At 53.7% G+C, this 19,035-nt stretch overlaps 2 protein-coding genes across 4 annotated transcripts in view; both read right to left on the reverse strand.

Moving 5' to 3' along the window:
• The window catches only part of SGK2 (serum/glucocorticoid regulated kinase 2), a 34,416-nt gene extending 19,777 nt beyond the window's left edge, over window positions 1–14,639 (reverse strand). The window contains exon 1 of the mRNA XM_008274453.4: window positions 14,620–14,639. Coding sequence (XP_008272675.2) covers window positions 14,620–14,624 — 5 coding nt within the window. The 5' untranslated portion in view covers window positions 14,625–14,639. The remainder of the gene's footprint in view (window positions 1–14,619) is intronic.
• L3MBTL1 (L3MBTL histone methyl-lysine binding protein 1) overlaps window positions 4,397–19,035 on the reverse strand; it is a 38,852-nt gene continuing 24,213 nt past the window's right edge. The window contains exons 17-22 of one of the 3 annotated variants that reach the window (XM_070051824.1): window positions 18,690–18,789; window positions 18,319–18,516; window positions 18,163–18,212; window positions 15,107–15,264; window positions 14,620–14,682; window positions 4,397–9,616 (exon numbers count right to left, since the gene is read on the reverse strand). In XM_070051824.1, coding sequence (XP_069907925.1) covers window positions 9,518–9,616; window positions 14,620–14,682; window positions 15,107–15,264; window positions 18,163–18,212; window positions 18,319–18,516; window positions 18,690–18,789 — 668 coding nt within the window. In that variant the 3' untranslated portion in view covers window positions 4,397–9,517. Of the gene's footprint in view, window positions 9,653–14,619; window positions 14,683–15,106; window positions 15,265–18,162; window positions 18,213–18,318; window positions 18,517–18,689; window positions 18,790–19,035 lie in introns of those variants that run through there. The other 2 variants (XM_070051823.1, XR_011379883.1) reach the window with 2 other exon arrangements.

The following is a 19,035-nucleotide window of genomic DNA, read 5'->3' on the forward strand; positions in this document are numbered from 1 at the left end:
TGCATTTTCCATGAACTTTTTGAACACCAACCCCCTGCCACAACCAGCCTAGCTATCTGTTCTCGATTGCCTTCCCTGGGAGCCTTGCCAGATCACCTCCTGGCCCCGGGAACCCTCTCTCCTTTCCCTGTGCCTGTCTCTTTGGTTGCCCCGTCTTCACTGCAATGGATTCATTTACCCACCTGCCCCACCAAGTTCCAGCCTGGCCTCACTCGGTTCCCACAACCCCACAGGTTCAAAGCTATCACCATCCCTGTTTTGAAGAGGAGGAAACCAAGGCATGGAGGCAGGGAGTGCCTTGGTCAAGTCACAGAGACAATAAACGACAGACCCAGAATCTGATCCCAGGCACTGCGACCCCAGATCCGGCGGCCTGGAATTTCAGGGAAAAGCCGGACGTTAGACAAGGAAGGGGTAGAAGCGGGAGGGAAGTGAGGATGTAAGTAGGTTAGTTAGGGAGAAAGAAAATCCAGCAGCCGAGAGGGCAGAGGGATGGCTGGGAAGAAAGAGGTTAGGAGATAAGAAAAGAAGGAAGAGAGGGAGGGGAGAAAAAAGGAGGGAAAAAAGGGAAGTAAATAGGTAGCTAGGAGTTAGCTAACTAGTCAATTAATCAGCAAACCAAGAAGCCAGCAGGCAGGTGTCCCGCTCTCAGATGGGTCTCTTACCTGCAAACTCAGTCCCAGCTCAAGTCCTGGGCAGCAGCCCTGTGCCCGGTTCTGCCCTCCTGTCCGTCCTCTGCATGGTTCCTCCGCCCTAAAGTCCAATCCTGACTTGCCCAGCAACCTTCTGAGTCAGGAGTGACCTGTCATCCAGTCGTCCTGGCTCCCAAGCCCGCTGGAGTTCAACCTCCCAGCTCAGCCGACCAGGAGCTGGCCTCAAGACCTTGCCGTTACTGATTAACTGCCGGACGTGGATTACTAAGCCTGGCTGTGTCCACTGGCTCCTGGATGGCCCTGCCCTGGGGACCCTGGAAACTTTTAAAAGCTACTGCACAAATTAAGTTGTGTGACCTTGGGCAAGTGACTTCAGCTACCTGAACTGCATGGGAACTGCATGGTGAGGATGGTGTGTGTGTGTCTTGACTCCAGGGAGGGTCTCTGAATTGCCTGCTGACACTGTCACATGTCCATTCTCTGGAATTACCCTGTGCTCCAAGGGCCCAAGGTCCAGCTCCAATGCTGACTCGCCCCTAGAGCCTTTTGGCACCCTATCAGCCAACTTGCTTTCCTTTCTCTTCCAACCTGGAGGACTGACAGTGGAAAGACTTGTCTCCCAGGACCCTCCCTTCTACCCTTTCCCTGATGGGGGTCACTAGCCCCAGTGCCTGGCCTTTCCAGGGATGGGACTCTCATTCCCCGCTGGGACCCTCACTGCTGGACACCTCTGGCACTCTCTTACATTCAGCCGAGCCTGCCACCCGCAGCTCACCTGCTCTGGCGCCTTCCTGGGAGGTGAGTCACAGGTGAGTTGGGACCCATGCCCAGTTCTGCCCTTTGCAAAGCTGAGGTTCAGGGACCAGAGCTCAGCTCCTCCCAGCTTGCACGGGACGTTTTCTCATGGCTGACCCAAGGCCGCCCAGGGTCGAGGGTTCTAACTCAGGGCAGGGGCAAGGGCTAGCCCGCTGGACACGTGAGAAAAGCCCTTCCCAGTAACCCCTCCTCAGTAGGCGTCTCGGAGTCTGCCTTTCACAATGCTTCCTCCTTTTCTCCTTTATGAAAATGTCAACAACTTTCCCATCAGCTAGTGCCATACAGACCGATCGCTCTGATGTGCTCTGGAGGGGCCCTGTGTGGTCACGCCCCCTGCCTCCAGCAACACACACATCAGCACAGGTCTGGCCTCTGCCCAGCAAGGGGAGGCGCCAGCCCAGGTGCACAGAGCAAATCAGGGCAGCACCTGAGGCCCCGCCCCTTCCCTGAGCCAAGCTGCCCCACCAAGCTCCCTTTCTGCACTCCCAGAGCTGAGCTCGGGTTCTTTTTTTTGTTGTTGTTACAAATCCACATAATGGCACGACTGCATAAGCATTCCAACAACAGAAGACCATAAGATCCGGAGCAAAAGTTTCCCTTCCAGCTCAAACTTCAACTTCACTTCCAGAGGTAGTTGCTGTTCACCGAGGATGGCTATCTTTCCAGACTTCTGTCCACATGCTAACCTAACCTATGTATCTGTTTACCATTCTTTTTCCCCAGAAAAAAAATTCTGGCCTATTCTACATATATTGTTCAGCTATTCATTTCTTTCCCCCTCACATGCGTGAGAGACTACACAGAGATTCAGCCTTTTGACAGCTGCCTCTCAGTGCAGTGTGGGATTCACGTCACCACCCTTGTCCTGCTCCTTTGCTAATGAGATATGAAGGCTTTCACTGGTCTCACACTTGTAGCAAAGCCTCAGAAAACTTGGCATTCATGTCCTGTGGCCTTGAGGTCGTATTTCTGTCTGGTAAACTCCTTGAAGTGGGAGTTCTGGGGTTAATCTTGACCCATCTACCAAACTACTGTAAAAAGCTCAGTCAACAGACAAGGCCACCAGCAGTGGTTTATTGCAGGAAATGTATGCAAATATGAATTTTTCCACTGTGACCATTTCAGTGTATAGTTTAGTGGTATCCAAGTACCTTCATGATATTGCACAACCATCACCACTATTTCTAAGTCTCTCCAAATCCACTCTCTATTTCTCAAACGCGTTAAACACCCTAAAGTGAAACTCTGAAACTATTAAGCAGTAACTCCACATTTCCTCTTACCTTTGTGCTTGGTAGTCTCTCATCTACTGTCAGTCTATGAATCTGTCAATTCTAGATCTCCCATACATGTGGAATCATATAGTATTTGTCCTTTTGTGTCTGGCCGGTTTCACTTAACACAATGCTTTCAAAGTTCATCCATATGGCTGCAGGTTTCAGAACTGTATTCCTTCGTGTGGCTGAGTAACATTCCATTGTTTGTCTATCCATCTCCTGATGGCCACCTGGGTTACTTCCACCTTTTGGCCATTGTAAACAGTGCCGCAATGAACACAGGTGTACAAGAATCTGTATTCAAATCTTTCAGGTAGATTTCCTGAAGTGAATTTCCACCTAGAAGTGGAATTGCAATGTCATATAGTTCTATGCTTAGGCTTTTGAGGGGGAAAAACGCTTTCCAAAACAGCTGTACTCTTTTACTTCTTCATCAGCACTATAAGGAGCCCCCATTTTTCCTCATCCTCATCTGGGCAGCATTTTATTTTCTTCTTCTTCTTCTTCTTTTTTTTTTTTTTTTTTTGACAGGCAGAGTGGACAGTGAGAGAGAGAGAGAGACAGAGAGAAAGGTCTTCCTTTGCCGTTGGTTCACCCTCCAATGGCCGCTGCGGCCAGTGCTCTGTGACCGGCGCACCGCGCTGATTCGATGGCAGGAGCCAGGTACTTATCCTGGTCTCCCATGGGGTGCAGGGCCCAAGTACTTGGGCCATCCTCCACTGCACTCCCGGGCTACAGCAGAGAGCCGGACTAGAAGAGGAGCAACCGGGACTAGAACCCAGCGCCCGTATGGGATGCCGGCGCTGCAGGCAGAGGATTAAGCAAGTGAGCTACGGCGCCGGCCCCTTTTCTTCGTTTTGATTATAGCCACCCTAAGATGTGAAGTGCTATCTCACTGTGGTTTTCATTTGCATTTCCCTAATGTCTAATGAGCATCTCTTCAAGTGCTTTTTGGCCATTTGTACTCATATATCTTGTTTAGAAGAATGTAAATTAAAGACCTTGGCTCATTTTTTCATTGAGTTGTGTTAATTTTAGGAGTTCTTTATGTTCTGGATATTAAACACTTGTTGGATATAATTACACTTGATCTTAGCCAAAGGCCAAGAAGTTATTGGATATGATGGCAAGCATTTTCTCCCATCCTGTGGGATTTTTTTTTTTTTTTTGACAGGCAGAGTGGACAGTGAGAGAGACAGACAGAGAGAAAGGTCTTCCTTTGCCTTGGTTCACCCTCCAATGGCCGCCACGGCTGGCGCACCGCGCCGATCCGATGGCAGGAGCCAGGTGCTTCTCCTGGTCTCCCATGCGGGTGCAGGGCTCAAGAACTTGGGCCATCCTCCACTGCACTCCCTGGCCACAGCAGAGGGCTGGCCTGGAAGAGGGGCAACCGGGACAGAATCCGGCGCCCTGACCGGGACTAGAACCCGGTGTGCCGGCGCCGCAAGGCAGAGGATTAGCCTAGTGAGCCGCGGCGCCGGCCCCCTGTGGGATTTTTTACTCTTTTGATAATGTCTTTTGAAGCACAAAAGTTTATGTATCATTTTGATGATGGTCAATTTATCTTTCTCTTTTGTTGCTTGTGTTTGTGGTGTCACATCTAAGAATCTACTGGCAATCATGGATATTTATCTTCATGCTTCCTTCTAAGGGTTTTCTCATATTTAGTAAATTGACTCACTGTGAGTTAATTTTTTTGTATTAGGTGAAGTTATCATCCAACAGCTTGGAAATCCAATCGTTCCAGCCCCATTTGTTTAAGAGACTATTCTTTCCCTACTGAAAGGACTCGACACTCATAAAAAAATCAGTTGGCCATAGATATATGGGTTCATTCCTGGACTTTCCATTCTATTCCATTGGCCTATGTCTGCAGTATGCCAATACATACCATGTGGTTTTGATTACTGTAGTTTTGTAGTAAGTTTTGAAACTGAGAATTGAGCTCTCCAACTCTTTTCTTTGTCAAGATTGTTTTGGCTGTTTGGAGCACCTCATAATTCCCTACGAACTTGAGGATCAATCCAGCTCTGCTATGGCAGCTTGAGTTTTTGACATGGATTGCATTAGATCTGTAGATCACACTGGTAATACTGACACCTGAATAATAGTAAGTCTTCCTACTTTGAAAATACAAATGTCCTTCCATTTAGTTAAGTCTTTAATTGCTTTCAGCATACAAGTCTTTTGTCTCATTTAAAATTTTTTTTTTTTTGACAGGCAGAGTTAGACAGTGAGAGAGAGACAGAGAGAAAGGTCTTCCTTCCATTGGTTCACCCCCCAAATGGCCGCTACAGCCAGTGCACTGTGCTGATCCGAAGCCAGGAGCCAGGTGCTTCCTCCTGGTCTCCCATGTGGGTGCAGGGCCCAAGCACTTGGGCCATCCTCCATAGCCTTCCTGGACCACAGCAGAGAGCTGGACTGGAAGAGGAGCAACCAGGACAGAATCCTGCGCCCCAACCGGGACTAGAACCCGGGGTGCTGGAGCCGCAGGCGGAGGATTAGCCTAGTGAGCCGTGGCGCCGGCCCGTCTCATATAAATTTATTTCTAGGTATTTTATTCTTTTAGATAATCCTGTAAATGCAATTGCTTCTTTTTTTCCCCTTTTTTGAGTGGTCGCTGCTGGTATATAGAAACACAACTGATTTTTATGTGTTGATATATAATCTTTAACTTGACTGAATTTATTAGTTCCAGCAACTTTCTTGTAGTTTCTTTGGGATTTTCCAGATAGAATATCATGTAATTTGTGAGTAAGTTTCCTTCTTCCTTATCAGTTTGGATGCCTTTTATTTCTTTTCTTATTGAATTGCCCTGTCTAGAATTTGCAGTACAAGACTCAATAGCAGAAGTGAAAGGAAGCATCATTGGTCAGGACTGGCCTTGTGGTGCAGTAGGTTAAGCCCCCACCTGTGATGCTGGCACCCCATATGGGCAACGGTTCAAGTCCCAGCTGCTCCTCTTGCAATCCAGCTCCTTGTTGATGTGTCTGGGAAAGCAGCAGCAGATGGCCCAAGAGCTTGGGCTCCTACACCCATGTGGAAGACCTAGAAGAAGCTTCTGGCTCCTAACTTTGGCCCTGTCCAGCTGTGGCCATTGCAGCCTTTTGGGGAATGAGTCCGCAGATGGAAGATCTCTGTCTCTCCCTCTGTCTCTGTAATTCTGCCTCTCAAATAAATATTTTTTTAAAAGCACCTCTGTCTTATTCTTGATATTTGGGAGAAAGCACTCAGCCTTTCACAGCATGGTTCCCTTCTCCTCATAGTTTTCTGAGTGTTTTTTTTTAAATCATGAAAATGGATTTTGTCAAATGCCTTTTCTGTGGCAACTGAGATAACCTTGCTCCCCTCCACCCCTGTACTATGTTGATAAGTTGTTTTACCTCGGTTCATTTTCTGTTGAACCCAAGCACCTGAGCCATCCATCATTGCTGCCTCCCAGGCTCTGCAACAGCAGGAAGCTAGGGCCAGGCGCCGGAGGTGGGCATTGAACCCAGGCGCTCCAATATGGGACACGTCGCAGGCATTTTAACCAGCAGGCCAAAACCTGCCCCTTAAGTTTGTGATTAATCAAACTTATGTCCTCTTTTCTTGCCCATTGGAATTCCTCTTAGCTTCTCTAACTTCTTCCTTTCATTCTATTTCCATCTATGTTTATTCTAATTTCTGGGCAAAGTCCTCAACTTTCAAACCTGTGTTGATTTTTTAAATCTCAGCGATCACATTTTAAGCTTCCAAAAACTCTTTGTTGTCTCTCAATGCTTCTTTTCCTCCTATTGCAACCATTGGTTGGTGGAGGATTTGCTCTGGACAAGTGGAAGCATCAACTCTCCCACTGAACAGGAGAGGGAGAAGGATGGGTGTGGGAGGGGGACACGAGCAGATGTAGTGGCAGGCAGGAGTGGATGTTCAGTTTCTCCGTGATGCCGATGGACATCTATTCAGACACTGGAGAAGGTAACAGCACAGGAGGTTTCAGGACTACAGAAAGGGAAGTTGGAGCTAAGCCTTCCCAAACCCCAGTGGCTTCCTTGCGTAGCCCTTAGGCTCTTGTTCATGCTAAAGTCAGAGACAAAGCTACTGTGGCACCACTGTGCTGGGTCAAGCAAGCAAGCTCCCAGGGCAGGGTCGAGGCAACGGGCTCCCAGGTGGCTGGCTGCGTGGTGTGCGTTCTCTCGGCCCGGTCTGGAGGAGCCGCAGGCAGAGCTATGAAGGATACTGACGAGGGAGAGGGTACGGTGATCACAGCTGGTGTTTCTGCCGCTTCCCTGCCTGCTCACAGACTAATGTACAGCCAGGAGAACCCGTCAGCCTCTTCACGACATGCTCCTTTTGCGTTTTCTGGGTGTTTCCGGAGGAATGAACCAGACTCTGCTGCGTCTCACCCAGAGGCTCACGTTTATTCACCACGTTTCAGTACAGGACACATCACACATCTCATCTGCAACCTGTTCTCACCCCGGAGTCGGAGGCGCTTCAGCTTACACCAGTGGATTCTCTGAGAGAACTCGCACGCACGTGCACACCCACATGTGCAGAGGCAAGTACAGAACTGCAATCCCACCACAGTGCATGTGAATCAAAAGTGCAAAAAGGCTTCGTTCGCAGACTCTGGGACCGTCCTCCCCGCCCCAGGCCAGGGCTGGGCGGGGCTGGGTGTGCCTGCAGGAGTCAAAGGGTAAGTGGCACCCACTGCTAGAGAGCCGGGCACAGGGCAGCGGGGGCGGCCACGGCCAACTCCCTCCCTCACTGCATTCCCAGGTCAAGGGTTGATGATCTCTGCTGGGGACAGAATGGGGTGAAGAGGCCAGACTTCTTGCCACATCTGATGAGTTGTTCTCTTCCCAAAGAGTTCAATGTCAGTGCAGAAAGCGCTGAGGCCCCACAGCCTGAGACTTTTTCTCCATGGTCCTTGGCTCAGCTGGCCTTTCAGAAGGCGAGTATTAGGTGGCTGGCACGCCTGGTGCAGCTGCACAGCAAAGCTGCTGTGGCCTCTGTCCTTAGGGGCCAGGAGGCCCCCAGCACCAGCTGTGAGCACCTCACAAGCTGGCAAGCGTCGCAGGATGAGCAGTTGATGAGTTTTGTTTTAACCCAGGTGACAAGATGAAAGAGAGGCTTGGACTTGCTCCTCCTGCCCTGGGCCACAGGGCACCACATGGCCTCTATAAACCCGACCCTCACCTCACAGCTGGCCTTGCCCTGTGCCCTCCCAGGAAAGTTGTGCTCAGAGATGCCTCTCAGGTCTGAAAGCCCCACAGAGGTCTGCAGGGGGCTGCATGGCTGTCCTCCCCCTTGGGAGACAGGGGCCCCTGCCAGGGGCTGTGGCAGGAAAGCAGCAGAGCTTTGGGCATCCCGCTTCTAAGGAAAAAATAAAGCTTTGTACTTGAACAACAATAGCCCTTGACGTTTTCCCAACGCTGAGCACCCTTTCAAACACTGCTAAGAGTGCCCTACACATACGTGCACACACACACACATGCACACACATGACTGAGAGAAGGGGCTTGGGGAAGGCCCCTGGCCCCACACCCTGCAGGTTCATCTCAGCACCTGGGGGCAGGGAGGCGTGGCCTTGTCCCCTCGCCTCCCTGGCTCCTGCTGGGCACTCTGGCCCGTCCTAGCACGCAGGTTTGGCAGTGGCTTGGAGGAGGCTGGGCTCCCACCTGACAGGGCGAGGAAGTCCCAGAGCCCTAGTCGGGCTCCAGGTGGCAGTGCGGAGAAGGGCTTAAAGGACCTGGAATACTTGAAGGGAGGAGTCCACCTTCCCAATCTGGCCGTTCTAACACTGTAAGCGTTAAACAAACATCTAAGGGACAGACGGGAGGCGACGTCACGTGACACAGTGCTACATTCTCAAGACAGAGAGGCCTGGCAGGCAGGCGTGGGGCCCTCGCGCTCCGGGCAATACCTTAGCTGAGATCTACAGCCACACAGAGGATGCTGTGCCCAGCTTGGGGTGTCCCAGCCTGCTGGAGCTGCCCCACTGGCCAAAGACTCGAGATGGTCTGGCAGGCCCTCGGGCTGGCCTCCTGCCAGGGCTACCTGCCAGGCCGGGCTTCCTCCCGCCCAGGCCCAACACAGGACGGGTGTGTGCAGAATGCAGTGGAGACTTCTGCCAGCTGCACACGGGCTCTCGTCACCTTCCCCCAGCCGGAACGAGGACTTGACGTAGGACACCACGATGCCAAGTGGGCCAGGATGGGGCATGTTCTAGCAGGTGTCCAGGCGCAGGGTCCCCCACTTCTGAGCTAAAGGGTGGAAGGTGGCCGGAGGTTCCCAGTGGATCCCAGGACAAGTTTCTGAGGCCCACACATCTAAGGGGAAGAGCCAGGGGCTTGCCTGGGCCTTGGCTGGGGGGCGCCGCCCAGGAAACCAGGCCACAAAAGGAGGGCAGCAAAGCCAGCAGACAGAAGGGGGTGGTTGTGGCGGAGCCAACAAGGGGAAAGGACAGCAGACTAAAGACCTCCAGTCCCGCCACTCCTGTGCACTGCTCAGAAAAAGACCTTTGGCGTGGGGCTGCCTGGACCAGGGCCCCTTCAGCCTGCCCCGTCGGTAATGCCCCCAGCCCAGGGACACCTCCCTGACATGCGTGGTGGCAAGCGAGCCCCAGGACTCCACCTTCTCAGGGCCCCTCTGCTCCACCCGCTGTCCAGGAAGGACCAGCCCCTGTCAGACCCAGAGCACAGGGACAGAACGGGACATGAGGAACTGAGGCTGGGAAAGAAGCATCAGCCGGCACGGGAGGCCCAGCAAAGGCCCCGGGCCTGACAGTCACTTTAAGGAGTCGTCGGCGTTTTTGAACATGAGAATGGCGTTATAGATCTTCAAGGCTGGGCCCAGCTTGACGCTCATGATCTTCACAATGTCCGCCTGTGTCAGCAAAAGGAAGGCCTCGCCGTCAATCATCTGAGGGGTCGGGGGAGGGGAGGGGAAATCGGAGAGGGTGGAGAGGGCCGTGGGGGGCCGGGGGAGGGAAGGCGGCGATGCGCATTGGGGGTGCAATGGAACGGGAGGATGTGGGGGAGGACGAGAGAGGGAGGAGGAAGGAAAAGGAGAAAAGAGAAGGGAAGAGAAAGGAAAAAAGGAGACAGCCATGGGGACGGAGAAGGAAAGCAGCAGCCACTGGTCTCCCCACGTCACGGCACGCAGCCTTCCCCTCTCTCTCTCTCCCCACTGCGCTGACCAGCCTGAGCGTCAGTATTTGCATTTTCAGTCTGTCAAGTGCTTACGGACAGAGGCTTCAAAAACCTGCCGCGGTGGGCTCAGCACCAAATGTAGGCACAGAGCCCTTATGTAAACATCATGCAGGATTTCAGGAGAGCAAGATCCGAGCAGGGGGCCGGGCGGGCTTGGCCCCATCTGGCCCCTGGCAGACTGCAGGGTCGCACTTCCAGGAAGCCAGCCTTGCCCACGTCCTGTTGCAGACGGTTCCTGAACAACCTCCGGATGGATCGCTGGCGTGTGATTCAAGTCTTTGAAATGCCAGAAACCAACCAAAAAACGATCACACAAAAAACCCCGAACCCCAAACCTGCTGTAGTTGCTGCCACGTGGACCCTCAGGTCAACCTCACTGTTGCTAACAGTGAGACAGGTGGACCCTGCGTGCGTCCCAGAGTGATGCAGTGCTAGGTGCACGGTACACAAAGGTAGATAGAGCAAGCTAACCCAACACTAACCAAGCCTTTGGACGAAGCTTTTCCGGATTCGGGGAATTGCAGAAGGTACAAGAGTAAGTTAAGTGTCACCACAAGGAAGCCACGGACAAAACCCAGAAGAATACGTTTCACAAGACTTGTTAAAATATAGTGAGGGCTGGCGCTGTGGCGTAGCAGGTTAAGCTGCCACCTGCAGTACTAGCACCCCATATGCGTGCCGGGGAGAGTCCTCGCTACTCCACTTCCAATCCACTTCCCTGGTAACGTGTCTGGGAAAGCAGTAGAAGATGGCCCAAGTGCTTGGGTTCCTGCACCTGCGTGGGAGACCCGGAGGAAACTGCTGGCTCCTGGCTTTGGATCAGCACAGCTCCGGCCTTTGCGGCCATCTGGAGAGTGAACCAGCAGATGGAAGACCTCTCTTTTTTTCTCTCTCTCTCTCTGCCTCTGCCTTTCAAAAAAAAAAAAAAAAAAAAAAAAAAAAAAAAAAGCAAATCTTTAAAAAAAAGATTGTGAAAAAGAAATGAGAGGGGCTGTTCCCGAAGAGAGGATATTTAAGAGATGAAACAACGGACAGCAATCATGCGGGCCCAGTTTGGATCCTGCCTCAAAAACTGCCAACAACTCTTCAGAGGCAATGGAGAAATGGAGATGTCGGCATACAGACTTGGTTAGTGGACGCGGTCATACAACAGAGTTCCTGTCCATCTTGGAGAGGGGCAACAGTGTTGGGCTTACATAGGGAAAATCCTTAGTGGCTTCTGAAAATGTTTATTTATTTATTTGTGACGCACAGGAAGAGAGACACACAGAGAGACAGACAAATAGACTTAGAGAGAAAGGTCCCATCTGCTAGTTCACTCCCCCAAAGCCCAAGATGGGTGGGACTGGGCTGGGGACTAAAGCCAAGAGCTGGGAACTTAATCCAGGTCTCCCATGCATGTGACAGGAATCTAACCCCCTGAGCTGTCACTGCCACCTCCCAGGGTGTGCATTAGCAAAGAGCTGAAGTCGGGAGCTATAGGCAGTCATCGCACTCCAGTACTTGGACGTGGGACAGGGGCACATTAACTGCTAGGTTAAATACCTGGCCAGAAAGCCCTTAGCTTTAAGACACGCAAATGAAAGTGTTCAAGGTAAAACATCATGATGTCTATAATTTCCTTAAAATGACTTCATATAGGGGTTGGTGTCGTGGCACAGTGGGTTAAGCCACCTCCCACGACAGCTGCATCCCATATGAGCACCAGTTCGAGTCCCGGCTGCTCCACTTCCAACTCAGCTCCCTGCTAGTGTTCCTAGAGAAGCAGTGGAAGATTGCCCAAGTCCTTAGGCCCCAGCTTTCCACATGGGAGACCCAGCTGGAGTCCCAGGCTCCTGGTTTCAGCCTGTCCCTGCCCCGGCCATTATGGTTTTTTGAGCCAGTAGATGGAAGATCTCTCTCTCTCTCTCTCTAACTCTGCCTTTCAAATAAATAAAAATAAATCTTCAAAAATGGTTAGGTTCCTGTGAACCACTAGTTACGATATTTTAATAAAATAATAAAATAATTTTTGGGCTGCACTGTGGCATAGTAGGCTAAGCCTCCGCCTGCAGCACCAGTATCTCATATGGGCGCCGGTTCATGCCCCAGCTGCTCCTATTCTGAGCCAGCTCCCTGTTAATGGCCTGGGAAAGCCATGGAAGGTGGCCCAAGTCCTTGGGTCTCTGCACCCACGTGGGAGACCTGGAAGAAGCTCCTGGCTCCTGGTTTCGGATGGGCCCAGCTCCGGCCATTGCGGCTATTTGGGGAGTGAATCAGTGGATGGAAAACCTTTCTTTCTGTCTTTCCCTCTCTCTGTCTGTAACTATACCTCTCAAACAAATGAATAAAATAAAAACAAAACTTCAACCAAAAATAGGCGAAGCAAATACAGAAAATGTTGCTAATGGCTAGCTCTGGGGACAGGCTGGTGGGTACTGTCAGGGAAGGAAGATGCCAGGTGTGAGAGAGGAAGTCAGACCAGAGAGCTGGGGCAGCGGAGGCTGTGCAGGGCCAGGGCTGCTGGTTTTGAGAAGAACCTTGCTCCTATGTCTGGTCCTCGGGAATCAGGCACAGAAGACATTCCGTGTTGCTTCTTAGGTGCTGCACACTTGTTTAATTAAGCAAGCACTCATCACTCATTAATGCATTTAACCTTCATGACAACCTTAGGAAGCGATACCAGTGTCACCCCCATTTCACACACGAGGACGCTGAGGCAGAGAGGCGAAGGCCCTTGCCCAAGATGCCCAGTTCCCTCACTTGTAAGCACCTGCCGTGGTTGACAGGCTAGTTAAATGGGGGCCTTGTTAGGACCACCTGACCTGGAGTGGTCAGCGATGGGCTGCTGAGACCACGCTTCCCTGGCTGAAGGAGCTGCAAAGGAGGGTATCCGTATTGTTTGGAAGGAAGCCCTATACAAAATCAAAGGTCCCTTACTGTTTCATACTCTGTAGAGTCATGAAGTTCTTTATTTAAGGAAACCTGAGCACTGGAAGCCAGAACTAGGGGCCAGTGTTGTGGTGCAGCAGGTGAAGTTGCTGCTTGCAAAGCCATCATCTCCTATTGGAGTGCAGGTTCAAGTCCCAACTGACCCACCTACAGTTCAGCTTCTTGCTAATGCACCTGGGAAGGCAGCAGAAGATGGCTCAAGTGCTTGGGCCCCTGCCATCCACATGGGAGACCCAGAGTTCCAGGCTCCTGGCTTCACCCTGGCCCAGCCCTGACTGTGGCAGCCATTTGAGGGATAAACCAGAGGATGGAAGATTTCTCTCTCCCTCACTGTCCTTTTTTTAAAAAAAATGGATTTATTTATTTATTTATTTATTTGAAAGTCAGAGTTACACAGAGAGAGGAGAGGCAAAGAGAGAGAGAGAGAGAGAGAGAGAGAGAGAGAGAGGTCTTCCATCTGCTGGTTCACTCCCCAATTGGCCACAACAGCTGGAGCTGCACCAATCTGAAACCAAGAGTCAGGAGTTTCTTCCAGGTCTCCCACACGGGTGCAGGGACCAAGGACTTGGGCCATCTTCTACTGCTTTTCCAGGCCATAGCAGAGAGCTGGATCAGAAGTGGGGTAGCTAGGACTCGAAATGGCGCCCATATGGGATACTGGCACTGCAGGCAGCAGCTTTACCCACTACGCCACAGCGCCGGCCCCTCCTTCACTGTCTTGCCCTCTTTCTCAGTCACTCTTTCAAATGAATACACAAATAAATCTTTTAAAAAAAATTCAGATGGGGCCAGTGTTGTGGCCTAGTGGGTAAAGCCACCACCTACAATGCCAGCATCCCATATGGGTGCCAGTTCATGTCCTGGCTGCTCCACTTCCTATCTAGCACCCTGCTAATGGCCTGGGAAAAGCAGTGAAAGATGGACCAAGTATTTGGGCCCCTGCCACCCTCGTGAAAGACCCAGATGCAGCTCCTGACTCAGCACTGGCCGTTGCAGCCATCTGGGGAGTGAACTAGCAGTTGGAAGATCTCTCTCTCTGTCTCTGTAACTCTGACTTTCAAATAAATAAATAAATCTCTTTAAAAGTCAGAATTACCATTTATTACCTCACTGTATCAGGCATTCTGGTATAGGAATATGATTTACATGTTACTCAATAATATTGCTATTGCATATACACACACAAACACGCTAGCGATGTCACTACACTAGATGTTCTAATACAACGTCTCATTCTTCATTTCCAGGGCTGACAGTGGCCCTACAGGGCAGTCCTCAGTATACCACTGTTTATAGTCAGGAAGACACAGGCCCAGAGACAAGGAATGCATCAGCAGACCTGGGATCCCAACCCAGGCTCCCAAGCCAGCATTCTTTCATCCACAACTCACTGCTTCTCATCTTCATAAGCAATCAGGTCTGCTTTTAAGTGTGTGTTAGGATCTTTGCAGTAGACAGAATTGCCTGAGCCATTCAAATCAGTTTAATTTGTTGACAGGTTAAGATAAGTCTGGCAAATAGAAGACAGAGCAGAGAAGTGAAGCGAGTCCTGTCTCCAGGGTGTGTTTTCCTTCCTAAAGATGACGCTGAACACACAGGGTCCCCAGGCTGGGCCAGACTTCCCCCAGACACACGGGTCTCTGTGAGTAGTTGGGCCGCAGCAGTGCTGAGGAGGGCACCTGCTTCCTGCCGCCTCGAGGACACAGTGGCCTTGCCTCCGGCCCCTGCTCCGCACTCACACCTTACCTCATCTTTGAAGAGGCGTGCTTGGTCCTCGCAACCTGTCAGGGTCTGAACGAAGCCGAAGACCTGGGGAACCAAAGGAGCAGGCTGACAAGGGGCTGGGGCTTGGGAGTGTGTGCGTGCAGCTGGCCTGAGCCCGTGTGGCCTCAGTGCCCTCGGGGCTGTGCCACTGCCGCTTCTGCTCGCCAGCCCCATCTCTGGGCTGGCGTGTGGGCGAGGTGAGGCTCCTCACTCCCGAGACGCATGGCTGAGGCCTGACTCCCTTGCGGGATTGCTGTGGGCACAGGCCACACCCCCCACCCACAGTCTGGGCCTATCAGAGGACAGTGTCTCCATCAGCCCCTGCCAGGCAGCCAGAAGGAATGAGCAGGAGCTCGGGTCGGGAGGGGTCCTGGGTCCCTGATTACCCAGACCAGGGGTTCTCCTGAGCCTTCCCGCCAGGGGAGAAGAGGGGCAGGAGGCAGATGAGGGAGGGACTCTCACTCCTCACCTCCTCGATGGTCCACTTGGCGACTGTCGAGGCCGAGATGCCCGCCACCCCAGGCAGGAGCTTGCAGTGCTGCTCCCAGCACACGGACAGTGAGCGGTCCGGGTGGGCCGCCAGGGCCGACGTGAAGAGGGACTGGTGCACGACATCGGGAGTGAGCGCTGCAAGGCAGAGGGAGGCTGGCAGGCCCCAGCCATCCCGTCCCGGATGCCTGCTCAGTGGGCGGAGCACACAGGACCCTGGGGCCTCTCCCGAGATCCTGTGAGTCCAGGGGCGTCATCGTGTCTCCTGACTGCGCCTCCTGGTAAAGTGGGTCCCTCAGTGCAGACTTGCAGGCCAGTTACTTGGGGCGACCCCTCACCCCGCCTCTCTGAGGCTGTGTCACACAGGGGCCCACAAGGATGCTTGCTGTCTGTAGGCTGCTGCACACCTTGCATCCAAACGGTCCCCCAAACCCAAACAAGCCCAGCCCTGACGTTAGAGGTCCTCCGCCTGCCCTTCCCTTCCTAAGACCTTCTGGGCCCCGGACGGCTGTCTCCGAGCTGGAATGCTTCTGATTCAGAATCGCAGTTGTCCCACCGCATGGCTGCTGCCGCTGTCCCAGGCCCCAGTGCCTCTCTCCTGCCACTCCCACCAGCTTGGTCTGCATCGACACCTGCACACCAGCCCTAGCCTCTCTGGCTTCATCAGGAGCCCGCCTGACCACTTTGCTCTGTGACTCTCCCTCCCTGGGCCCTGTCTGCCCCCAGGCCCAAGCCAGAGTGCCCGCCCGGGGCCCCAACTGCCCCACTGCAGTATCACCCAAGGCTGCTCCCTCTGCACTGCCAGCCAGCCCCACAGCCCCCGGGACACACCAGGATCTCCTGTGGGACCCAGCACAGCAACCTCATCCACCTGCCACAGGCTGGGCCTCCTGACCGCACCCTGCCCAGGGTCCTGCCTGCAACCTGGGTGGGCTCTGGGGGACAGCATGGTGTTTGCAGGGCACCTCCCTCCATTTCTTTCTCCTCCAGAGCACAGGCCAGGAGCTCTCGTGGGCAGTTCTGCCATCTTATCTAACTGCAACCTACTTGGCACCAGGTCAGAAACGGCCGCCCTGGTTTCTTCAAACAGTGGACACTCCCAAGACTACAGGGCAGGCAGAGCCAAGTCCTGTGCTGGCCAGGAAGCCTCCGGGTGGAGCAGCTCACCAGCAAAGTCCAAGCCCACCCTGAGACCTATCTGCAGATGTCTCGCTGGGGACAAAACCCAGAGTGGCCAGTGTGCCTTCTGCCAGAGGCCAGCAGGTGGACACACGGACTCTGTCCCCTGCTCTGTCTTTGAAGTACCTAGAGGCCTTGGCCTCCTCCTTCCTTCCTCTCTCTGGGCCAGTCTTAGTCTCCAGGACTTAACTGCTCAGAAGACCACACGGTAGACAGATGCCCTCTGGTGGTCATGTGCTGGCCCTGCAATGGGAGCTGACCAATGGGACCGCCCCCCACCCCCACGCCCACAAGAGCCTCAGAAGCCCTGGCCCCCTCATCCTCGCTCAGGCCTGAGGCTGCAGGAATTCTGTCTCCACCAAGAGAAGAGGGTGGAACGGCAGCAAGAGGGTGCCGGGCAGAGAGCCGCAGCACTAGGAGCCGGGTGCTGATGCTGCCAGCCCTTGGACAGGTGGTGCTCCTGCCCAAGGTCTCCCAGCCTGTAAAACACCATCCGACTTCAGGGCTGTGTTTTCCCGTCACTGTGTTATGTGCACACTCACGCTGCCTGGATCAGAGAACAGTTCCTGAAGAACCAGAGTGGCCTGGGCCCAACCCAGAAACTGCAATGAACCAGGTGAGTGTCCAAGGTCTCTTCTAGCCTTAAAATGATGTCCTTCCATGCCACCGAGACAAGATGCCCAGTGTTCCTGCCGGGTGGCAGGCCCTGCACCAGCAGCTGAAGACGCGAGATAAACTCACCACCTAGTACAGGCTCGCTCTGGCCCTCCCCTCAGAACATGTCGTGTCCCTGGCAAAATTCCTACTAACTCCACGCCTCACAATGCTGGTGTGTTTGGAGAAGGGGCCTCTGAGTGAAATGAAGGCCATTAGGGTGGGCTGTAATCCGATCTGACTGCTGCTCCTTGCAAGAGGAAATCTAGATATACAATGAGACATGGTGGTGGTGGGGTGCTCACATACAGGGAAAAGACCAGGTGGGGCCACAGCTGGGAGGTGGCCACCTGCAAGCCAAGGAGAGGGGCCTTGAAAGAAACCGCCCTGCTGACACCTTGGCCCTGCGCTCCCAGCCTCCAGGAGTGTGAGGAATAAATTTCTGTCGCTTAAGCCAGCCAGGTGATAGCGTTTTGTGACAGCAACCTGTGTAAACTAATACAAAGGATTGAGGAGTGAACCGAGGTTTGAGTTGGGTGCTTTTCCGCCTGGTGTATCGGCAGCAGGTGGCAGAAGTCAGACTCAAGTTTCAATCCCAGCTTGGTGTCTTACACAGTGAACAATCTTGAGCCAGTGACTTTACCCTCGGAGCCTCACACGCCTCCCTGTCACATACGTCACATACAGCACAGGGCACTTGCGAGAGTTGGCAACCACACGTGAAGAGCACCCACACAGCGTCCACCCGAGAGCAGGTGGAGCAGTAACCACCATCATGTCAGGTAGTGACACTTGAGAGGCACGTTTTACCCGGGAAACTGTGGCTCAGAGATGTTAAGTGGCTTGTTCAAGTTCACACAGCTAGAAAGTGACAGCGATGGCCTCCTTCCCAGGAAGCCTGGAGTCGGCCAAGAGCAGGGCCCGGGGTGTTATCCTGCCTCGTGGGGAGAGCCAGTGGCCCAGAAAGGGTCTGTGTGTCTTTCCCAGAGACTCACAGCAAGGCCCTGGCACAGCAGGACCACGAGGTGGGAGCTCAAGGTCATTTGAGGCCCCTAGCTCTGCTGCCACTGCTCTATGCCCCCAGAGCATCTCTAACGAACAGACAGCTCCCTGCCCGCTTCTGGTGCTCAGGGCATCCCAGGCGTGCCATCCCACCAGCCGTGGAACTTGCCCTGGACCCTGGGAGGGGGAGACGGGACTCACTCTGGAAATCCTCCTGTGGAATCTTCCGATACTTTGGAGGGCGTCCGATCCTGCGGAGAGAAGGAGTGAGTCTGCGGCAGGCGATCCATGCCTGGCCCAGCAGGGCATGAGCCCCACAGCCAGAGAGCCCTGGTCCTGCCTCCCCGGGCTCCTCACCGGCCGTGGTGGCGAGGCTTCTTCCTTGGGGACAAGCCGGAGAGGCTCCTCTTGCGGGCCGAGGCCTCCGAGTCAGACAGCTCCGCTTTCAGCCGGCCCTGGTTCCTCTCCGCCAGCGGGCAGCCCGAGAGGCAGTGGTGAGCTGTGAACTTGCCTGTGACGTGGCCCGAGCCGTCGCAGCCAGGAGTGGGGCACTTTCTGGGGCAGAAGAGGGCCTGGGGTGGGTAGGATGCACTTGGCCCCACTGGGCCCTGCCACCCCTGGCCGTGTTGGAGAATGTGCAGGTGAGTCCTGGTGCACCGCACGGAGATGTGCCAGAGACCCTCCCCGAGCAGTGCCCGGGCGCGTGCCAGCAGGAGGCCTTCTCTCACCGGTGGTGGAAGCTGTATTTGGAGGTCCTGGCGGGCGGCAAGCTTCTACAGCTCACGGGGGCGCAGTCCCCAGGGGAGGCAGCGCTGGGCTCCCTGGGCCCTGGAGGAGATGGAAGGAAAAAGTCAGCAGAGGGTCCTGGGCAGTGGGGGGAGGGGACTGAAGGCAGGGGTGGGCAGCTTCCGCGGGGTAGGTCAGCACCAGAACGAGCTCCCCAAGCGCCTGCTACTGCACAGGTGCCCCAAGGCAGGGTAGGACGCCTTGGCTCCCACATACTTCGCTGGACCCTGCAAGCCAGGCCCTCAGCCTCAGATCCTCTCCCTTAGGGGAAAGATCAACTTAGCGCTG

This window comes from Oryctolagus cuniculus, chromosome 11 (genome assembly GCF_964237555.1).
Source record: "Oryctolagus cuniculus chromosome 11, mOryCun1.1, whole genome shotgun sequence".
Classification (NCBI taxonomy): Eukaryota; Metazoa; Chordata; class Mammalia; order Lagomorpha; family Leporidae; genus Oryctolagus; species Oryctolagus cuniculus.